A 9,400-nucleotide genomic window follows, 5' to 3' on the forward strand; every position below is an offset into this window, starting at 1 on the left:
CCTGGGTCAGGTCATCTTTATTCAGATCTTGCTTAATGTTTATAAATCCTAAACAAGGGCCACCTCAACTCCTCAAATATAGCTTAAAGTAATTTGTAAATAAATATATGTAATCGGTGTTTAGCGTTCATGTGCAAAAATAAAATTTTCATAATAGTAATGTATGAAGATGTGCTCTGTCAATTCATCCAAGTCTCTCATCATAAGGATTATTATGGCTGGGTGATAATGTTGATCGCCATGGTGATGGCGATGACAGTTTCCAAAATGACGATGGCTGCCATGGGGATGACGTGGTGCTGATGCTGGTGCTGATGTCAGTGGTTCAGGGAGAGGATGGTGGGTGGGGATGATGGTGAGGTTTCACTGAGAGTGGTCTCATTCATGCCTTATTCAAGGTAGCTGACCTTTCGGCAGGTGCAACCTGCAAAGAAGTATCAACACATTATGATGGGAGGGAGCTGGGGTTGGCTGAAGTCACTTATTGGCAGACCCTTCTATTCATGTGGCAGCACAATATCCAACCAGCCTCACCTTTTATGACGCCTATTGGTCTGGTTCTCTTTTGTACGAACAAACACAGCAGCTTCGCCTCCCTGAACCAGCTGGGCAAGGTCTGCGCCTCTTGCTGTGAATTTGATCCTTAGGAAGAAATAAGAGCATGAGTTGGAAAAGCAGGGCAGGATAACTCTGGTACACTATCAATATTTTCTGGTCTTGTGCGCTCATTCTCAACAGCTTCAGCATCGTGCGGAAGCTGTTAAGTCTGTTCAGTCTCTTACTTTTGGGCCTTTTTGAAGGTTTTATTTGGACAGTTTTTCATAGAAAATGCTCGACACATATTGCATAAATCTCCCCCTGCATACAATTCAGAACACACTCTTATGTGCCTAGTGCACCAAACATCAATCCTGGAATTTCTTGTTCGGGTTAAAAAACCCAGTTATAAAACACAGAATTGAATGTATATTATTTGAATCTACACATCTGAATGGCGCTTATAATCACGCTGACAGTATAAAAAGACAAAATTCAACCCTTCGGTTTTAATCCACTTTAAATCTCTTTAGGAAAAATGTCCGTACTTGGCCTGGGTCTCCCCGGCTTTAACGCGCATCCTGTGGACGGTGAACTGGTTGGTGTTGAAGAAGGAGAACACTGAGTCGCTCTCCCACTGCAGGTTCACCCTGAGCAGCTCGCCCACCTCCACGTCCGAGGTGACTAGAAAGGATGCCGTTTGGTTGGCGCTCAACTCTTCCCTGTAAGGGCAGACCAAACACAAAGAATACTGTTCCGATGTCGCAAAAACAAAGAAATCCTATAGGCTTTATTCCTGTGACATGCATCACGTCCCTTTAAGGGACGTGATGCATACATTAAGTGGTAATTAATTCAAGCAGCTGGGCGATGGCTACACTCAAAAAAATAACTTGTTGAATTTACTTAAAAAAATCTTTGTAAGAAATTGCACTAAAAAAAACTAAGTAACTTCAATGCTTTAATAATCAAGTACAACTTAATTGCCGGCAACAAGTAAAATGTACTTGCTGCTAACCTTGACATTTGTGAAAATATTAAGTATATTTTACTTAATTATGTCAATACAGGAACATCATGGTCATCCAAATAGTGAGTAAATCTTACTAGTCTATAATATTTAGTGTTATGAACTGAATAAGTAGATTTTACTATACTTTTTCTGTTTCTATTACTCAGTTGTATTTAGTGGTTTTACACACTAAAATTACGTAAATGTTGCCTAGTTTCTTTTGATAAATATTACCAAATGGCAAATAGCTAAATGCTCAAAGCACTGATTGTATTGTATGAAATCAAATAACTTGAAGGGTTATTTATTTAAAGTAGCCCCACATACACAACTTCAAATAAATCAACAAAAAATAAGGCACTGAGATTATTAAACTTGAAAAGACAACAAGATATGGTACTGTAATGAAGCAATTTTATTGATAACAAGGACTGGATGAAGATGAATAGTCAAATCTTTTTTCCGATTGCAGTTTCTCAAAACAATGCGTCTCTACGGGAACAGTAAAGCAGTGTTTTGTAAGATTGTACAAACATAATCAAATACAATGCATAGTAGACGAATGAACAAGAAAGAAATTAAAAAAAGGTTATGGGTATAAGGTTGAGGGCATAGATCAGTCCTATGGCGACACATTAGTGCCATAATTCACTAATGTGATAAAAGATGCATTCGGGCGTATTATATTATTCCACACGCGTAGATATTAACTGCGAGCGCGCAAATGATCTCTGCGCGCGCAAAACAGCCTCTCACGCGCGCAAATTACCTCAGCGCGCGCAAAACCTCTCGCGAAAAAGGTTTTATGCTCTCGCTCAAATTTAATTTTGGCACTATGGGGGAGGGAACCAAGGCAGGGCGGGCTTTCCTATGATTGGCCGTTTCTGAAGCGCGATATTTGATTGACAGCCCTCCTCTCATTCAATTCTGAATTGTACAGTAAATGGCTGAAACGATAGTTACTTATTGTAACTCTAGATTCTATGAGTATAGGCGCAGCCTTTTAAGGCTATCGCTATTGGGTTATCCCTAGGCGTGAGCCGTAGCACAGAAAAATTTGTAATCCCCGACCACCAACAGTGTGGGCCTCAATTACGTCCGCATGCGGCGTGCCTCAACGACGTCCGCATTTCGCAGATATAGTCCGGGCGCCGGCGGACGTTCTGCTCCCAATAAACAGCTTTTCTTCAGCTATTTAAAGGTGAGGCCGACACTTAAAAGGCTGCGCCTATACTCATAGAATCTGGAGTTACAATACGTAACTATCGTTTCAGCCATTTACTGTACAATTCAGAATTGAATGAGGAGGGCTGAGGAGGGCTGTCAATCAAATATCGCGCTTCAGAAACGGCCAATCATAGGAAAGCCCGCCCTGCCTTGGTTCCCTCCCCCATAGTGCCAAAATTAAATTCGAGCGAGAGCGTAAAAACATCTTTCGCGAGAGGTTTTGCGCGCGCTGAGGTAATTTGCTCGCGCGGGAAGCTGTTTTGCGCGCGCTGAGGTAATTTGCGCACGCGAGAGGCTGTTTTGCGCGCGCAGAGATCATTTGCACGCTCGCAGTTAATATCTACGCGTGTGGAATAATATAATACGCCCGAATGTATCTTTTATCACATTAGTGAATTATGGCACTAATGTGTCCCCATACAGTCCCATCAATAATGTACAAGCTTTAGCGGTGTTTCCACATCCATGCAACACCTCCCTGCCTTCAAGAATGATGGGAGACATCGACTGGATCCTCTTCTGAAGCATCATGGACGACCATGATCTTGAGGACGTGTTCAGTAGCATCACTGCGGTTGTCCTCCTGCAAAGAATTTACAAGAAAAGAAGACAATGCTATTGAGGAACAAACCGAATTTCTTCAATCATTCATATCGACTTCATTGCCATAGGATAATTCCTATTTAGTTGACTGAGCTTTAAACAAAACATTTCTAAGCAGAAGGTTGGGATACCACAATATATTGGAATGATTTCATGCCTGGAGGGCAAAACTCACTCTGCTGGAGATACTGCTCATTGGTTGAAAACAACAAACAAGACGCACCTCCACACCAAAGGTTCGAAGACTAGATTCACCTGAGGGCTCCGTTGATTTTGAATTTTGACCATCAGGGGCACATTAAGGGCCCTATTTGAACGGTCTGATATAACTCAGAACTCACATGTAAGAGTGAAATAAATATCATGCCAAGATAATGTAACATTAAGAGCCACTGTTTAAGTCGACATTGAGGAGGTTAATGTGGGCCTCAGTGAAAATACAGGCTAGCGCTAACTTAACTAGTTCAAGTGAAAGTCATCGTCAAACATGGCGCCAAAAAGGTATTAGTTTCGACTTGAAGTCAACCATAAACACTTCCCTATAAAAACAACTCGTTTTCGTTTTGAGAGAAGACATTTTAAGTTAAACTTGTGCTTACTCTTCAGTAATGCAACTCACCTCTACAAACGTTAAGCTAGTCTCGCCTGGTAGACCAAAATGGCGATGGCGAAAAACGAATATTACAGGCACTACCAACATTACTGACGTATATTGCGTCAAGCAGACTATAATCAAACCATCAAAATGTACACAAACTCTTCTACGATTACAAATATAAAACAGAAAGGCAATTACTCACTCGTCTCGAGACTCTCGACCCGATCCAGCAAAATTGCGATCCAGAGATCTTGCTTCAGAGCTTCAGAGCCTTCTTCCCGCTTCTTCTCTGGCGCTTCACTGGCTTTACGTTCATACGTTGTCAAATGGCGCATGCGCGAAATCCAATGCGCTGTTTCTTCAGAATAAAAGTTACTTAGAATGTTCAGGTGTTGGTGCAGTGACAATAAATAATTTAATAGTATGCGTAAATATCTAGTAAAAAATACTCTTCCAAGTCAAGAACATTCCTTACATGAATATTTTGTGTATAGTTTCATGTTTTTTTCTAGTTCCTATTGAAACTTGATATTACACTGTAAGAATTACTACTTTTGAATAAGTATACATTACAATGCCTAAAAGTCATTTTTTTGAGTGTAGTTGTTGTGGTAACCTTAACCTTCTTCTTTATTTATACTATTAGCACATTTTAATCCTATGCATTGTAGGAAATTAAGAACTTCAAGATGACAGATAAACATGTTTACACAGATAAACATGATGGGCTCCAAAAGCATGTGATACAGAACACATAAAAAAAGAAAATCTAAATCATAGCATTTATTTGTGAATGCATCAAGGTTTCAGAGGGTCCTCTTACAGAATGATGAAGATGTTCTCCTTGTCCCCCAGCGTTCCATGGAGGGACACCAGCAGAGGCTGCTGGCTGAAGGTCAAGCTCTTCCAGCTGCACAGATGGACCTTGATCTGGTAGTGAAACACTGGGGAACCCTTCTCCATAGATTCAATTCTCACAATTGATATCGTCAAACTGCATTCGCTTCGGCTGTACACCAAATGAGTTACTTGGCTAATCTAGATACACTGTGGACCTTTCAATTAGCCTTCTTTAAGCATCATAGTTTAAAGGGGACCTATTATGCTTTTTCGACTTTTATGATCTATAAAAGTTGTTATAATGATTGATAGTCATGTTTAACCATACACAAAAAACGATGTAGATATTCGGGAAACTCTTCCTCTCATCTGGGCGCTTTCAGCATTCTGTCAACGCTCGGTTTTGTCCTTCTCCGCCCCCTAGCCCCCCTCCTGCCAACCCAACTCCGTTGTGATTGGTTACCTTCCTTGAAGCGCGCACGCGGGCAGATTTGACCAGGCATATGGGGGCAGGAGTGCCTCTACCTATGTAGATGATTTCGTGGAAATGTGAACAAGTGAATCGCAAACGATGTCCCGAGTGTTTAGCGCTCTGCACAGCCACCTCTGACTGTCAGGAGGGAATACATGCATGTACGTCATTATTTGACACTTTAGTATGGTTAAACATGACTATCAATCATTATAACAACGTTTATAGGTCATAAAAGTCTAAAAAGCATAATAGGTCCCCTTTAATAATGATTAACCATTTTCCTTAATACGTGTGTGTAGCTTATATTGGGGACATCCAATTTGCGCCCACACCGTAATAAGAGCTCCACAAAAGGCAGAACGGCTTTGGGAGGGAGGGGGCTTAGCAGGAGGTTGAGAGGGAGCAGCCCACGAGACGTTTGTTTTTTAGGTTATTCTTCAAGGTTATTTTTCATGCTCATTCATTTCAAATCTGACCAGCTGCACCTTAAGCTGCGCCGGGGCAGCACTACCTTTGAAGGGTGTCCGGTCCGTGGTCTTCAGGTACATCTTGGCGGCCCTGGTGGTGCGCTGCAGGTGGGCGCCGTAGCCCAGAGTGTTGCAGCGGTTCTTGCGGCAGCTCAGACACTGACCCCGGTCGAAGGCGTCCTTGGAGCTGCAGCGGTACGCCACGCTCTGCCGCTCCCGGTTCACCAGCGAGTCGATGAACAGGTGCACCGAGCGCTCGTGAGCACAGCCCATGATCAGGCCCACCTCTGGGAGGGAGGAGGAGAGAGGAGAAGAAGGAGGAGGAGGAGGAAGAAGGAGAAGAAGAAGAAGAAGAAGAAGAAGAAGAAGAAGAAGAAGAAGAAGAAGAAGAGGAGGAGGAGGAGGAGGAGGAGGAGGAGGAGGAGAAGAAGAAGAAGAAGAAGAAGAAGAAGAAGAAGAAGAAGAGGAGGAGGAGGAGGAGGAGGAGGAGGAGGAGGAGGAGAAGAAGAAGAAGAAGAGGAGGAGGAGGAGGAGAAGAAGGAGAAGAAGAAGATGAAGAAGATGAGGAGGGAGAAGAAGAAGAAGAAGAAGAAGAAGGAGAAGAGGAAGATGAAGAGGAAGAAGAGGAAGAAGGAGAAGAAGAAGGAGAAAAAGAGGAGGAGGAGAAGAAGAAGAAGAAGAAGAAGAAGAAGAAGAAGAAGAAGAAGAAGAAACAATGTCATCAGTCTGTGTTGTGGTTGTCTTCTTTTGTTGATCACTGATGATTCTGTTCTACTGATTAAATGGTTAATAGAAGACGTTATCAATGGCATACAGAGCAAGTTACATACTTTTGGACTAGTTGGAAAAAAAAAATTCAACATAAGTTGTGACTCTCTATGACGCTATCGTTATCCTGAGAACATTTTCCAAATTTGTCAATCACTATATTATGACAGATTTTACACTGATACACAATATGTTATTACCGTAAAAGACTATTTACATATTACGAGTCATTTGTTAGAAATGGGATAGCCAATTGTTGGCTATCAATGAGTGAATTTCAGTTTCAGTCCGCTCCCAATTAATTCCCAATTAATAAACTCTCTTAATTCTGACCTATCGGGGCATCTCTTCCCTGATTGGTTCAGGGGTATCCATATTGAATGTCAATCAAAGGTGGAGAAACTTAGCTAGGGATGGAGCAGAGAGTGGAGTGCACGTTTTTGCTATGGGTCGCTCCGGACGGCGGCCCTGAGCATCCATTAAGCACAGCATGCTGGGAGCCTTACGAGGACAGGTCCCGCTCTCGACGTACTCTGGAGGCCGAAGGCGGCCATCATCTGCAGGGTGTGCCGCAGAGTGCAGCCGGGCTGGTCCATGCCCCCGTTGGGGTAGAAGTCCACGTGGCCCACCGGCCTTTGGATGCCGATGCTGAGGTCGGGGCTCCCCTTGGTGTTGGTGTGGACGACGTCCACGAAGCTGGCGTCATCGGGGGACAGGCGGCACAGCTCGTCTGCATACTCGAAGTGGGGGCCCGCAGGGTCCATGCCTGCAACCCACGGGGGGGTTAGGGGGGGGGGGGGGGGGGGGGGGGGAGACAACAACAACAAAGGGATAGAGATGGGATTTGTGAAGTGGACAACTTCGTCTATGCTGCTCTCACCTCACTAGGTCACTTTACCTTTGATGCTGTATTGCGCTATATGACCATTCATATTCAAACTGCACCTTCATTTCTCTTTTGCACTTCTATTTAGATCTCCAAATGCATGTATTTGTCAATGACCATAAAGTTGAATCTGAATCTGAATCTGAATCTGAAACATCATTAGATTTCAATGTCAGGGAGGACAGTGCCGCCGTTGTATTTCCAAAGAGTTGACCCCGACCTGGGTGTAGCGGACAGCTCCGTCCTCCACGCTGTCGCTGAGCCAAAACAATTGAAACCTTTACCCTAGTTGAAGCTGAGCTCCCGAAGCAGGTCAATTCAGATTACAGATTTGGTTCAACATTGTATAATCAACGGCTTCTTAATCTCTAACCCTAAATGCTTTTGTTTGAAATACATAATGTTTCATGAGTTAAAATCGCTGACCATATCCCAATAGCCAAACCTCACCGTGCTTCAAGAAGTAAGATAACGTAACATTTTCCGACATGTTATTAGCCCAACAACAACAACGTCAACAATATTTTGGATCAGATGTCTGGTTGCCCTACTATGTATGAACCCATCCAACCTGTTATCCTGTTAACTTTGCTGTAGGCGAGGTTTCCTGCGACCCCAGCCACATGTGCCCCAAGACTGAAGCCCAGCAGATGGAGTTTGGAGAGATCATACTTCACATCAAGCTGCACGTGGTTGGACACACAAATGAGGCACCAATAGGTTTACGTCTGTGACATTGGTTCAGTGGCAAGTCAAAGGCTCAGATGTAAAGAAAGAAGGTGCATTTGACCATTGGAAACTATTAAATGATCACAATACAGATGTATATTTTCAGAGATATGAGCATGTAATGTTTATTTTTAACATAAAGTATAGGTGATGTAACTGTGTTATAGAACAAAAGGTTCAGTCGGCCGTTTCCATCACAATCCTTAATTTTGAAAAGGCACTGCATTTGTCTCCGAATCTAATCAATTTGGGTGTTGGGTCTCCATGAGATCTCACCCACCCACCTCTAACCAGTTGATCAGCGCGGCCAAATCTTCCCCTGCCAGCTGGGTGTGCTGAGCGGCGTTAGGGTAGTGGTGCTGAGCGCGTTTCAGCCAGTCCACCACGATGACGTTCGCACTGGGCTCTCTCTCGAGCAGGGCAGAGACCAGCTGCGACACCCAGCCCTCAAATATTCCCGCCACCTGAAAGACGAAAAAGAATGTCAAGACGACAGTGCTGAAGGACAGCACGGGGTCTTTGTATAAACCAAATTATATCTTGTTTAGAGGGATTTTCAACTTATTACGATTTATAAATGCACATTATAATTTAAAAAAAAAACGAACTTAAATTATAGATAGGCCTATAGCTAGAAGAACTTGGATTAATATGATAAGGATAAATATTCTTTGTCAATAGAATAAATGACCTATTTCAGCTATGTTGCTGCAACAGAAATAGCTTTGAAGGTTACCGACCGTCCAGCCATGGACGATAGCGAATGTTTGCGCTGTAATGTTGAAACCACACTCGGTGATTGACTCCTGCCTCCCGGGCCGAATGTAACACACATCTTCTTCCGGCTCCTCGGCTGTGCGCAATGAGAACTTGGTGTCAATCGAACCGTAGTCCACGAACCATCCTGTGGTATTGCCTGAATACCAGGGGGAAGACGGTGCATAAATGAGCACGCTGTTAGACATTCCTCAAGCCCACGACACCAGCATCATAAAAGAAAGTGTAGTTCAGGTCAAATTCTAAACAAGGTTGTTTAAAAGGTTGCCAGTTTTGCAGAATTTTGAAAGAAAAATCATAAACTTGTCAACTTACTTGTGGATTTAGAATTGGTGGTGTTAAACAAAGCCGCACATGACTTTAGCAATATTGCAATATCAAGCAAACACAACCAAATCAAACGTTTTACCTGCATAATCCAATATAATAAATTCTGATACGCTGTTTTATAATGATTAAAAAGTGATGTCATTCAACTGTC

At 43.0% G+C, this 9,400-nt stretch overlaps 1 protein-coding gene across 1 annotated transcript; it reads right to left on the bottom strand.

Annotated features, from left to right (window-relative positions):
* LOC132462816 (lipoprotein lipase-like) lies at positions 1-9,400 on the bottom strand. The gene is made up of 10 exons (XM_060058573.1): positions 9,235-9,400; positions 8,883-9,058; positions 8,427-8,606; positions 7,985-8,096; positions 7,060-7,293; positions 5,804-6,046; positions 4,801-4,921; positions 1,086-1,259; positions 535-642; positions 1-424 (listed from the first exon to the last, which is right to left on the bottom strand). The coding sequence occupies exons 1-10, from the start codon at positions 9,389-9,391 to the stop codon at positions 394-396; spliced, it is 1,536 nt and encodes a 511-aa protein (XP_059914556.1). The 5' UTR covers positions 9,392-9,400; the 3' UTR covers positions 1-393.

The sequence above is a fragment of the Gadus macrocephalus genome, chromosome 8, assembly GCF_031168955.1.
Source record: "Gadus macrocephalus chromosome 8, ASM3116895v1".
NCBI classification, from domain to species: Eukaryota; Metazoa; Chordata; class Actinopteri; order Gadiformes; family Gadidae; genus Gadus; species Gadus macrocephalus.

Bases quoted from the DNA above. Each gene is read 5' to 3' on its own strand.
- LOC132462816 (XM_060058573.1), bottom strand. From the start codon at position 9,391: ATGACATCACTTTTTAATCATTATAAAACAGCGTATCAGAATTTATTA. The intron at 8,607-8,882 runs GTCGGTAACCTT...TTCGTCTTTCAG, and splicing joins CTATCGTCCATGGCTGGACG to GTGGCGGGAATATTTGAGGG. The intron at 6,047-7,059 runs GTACGTCGAGAG...CCTCCCTCCCAG, and splicing joins GGCCGCCTTCGGCCTCCAGA to AGGTGGGCCTGATCATGGGC.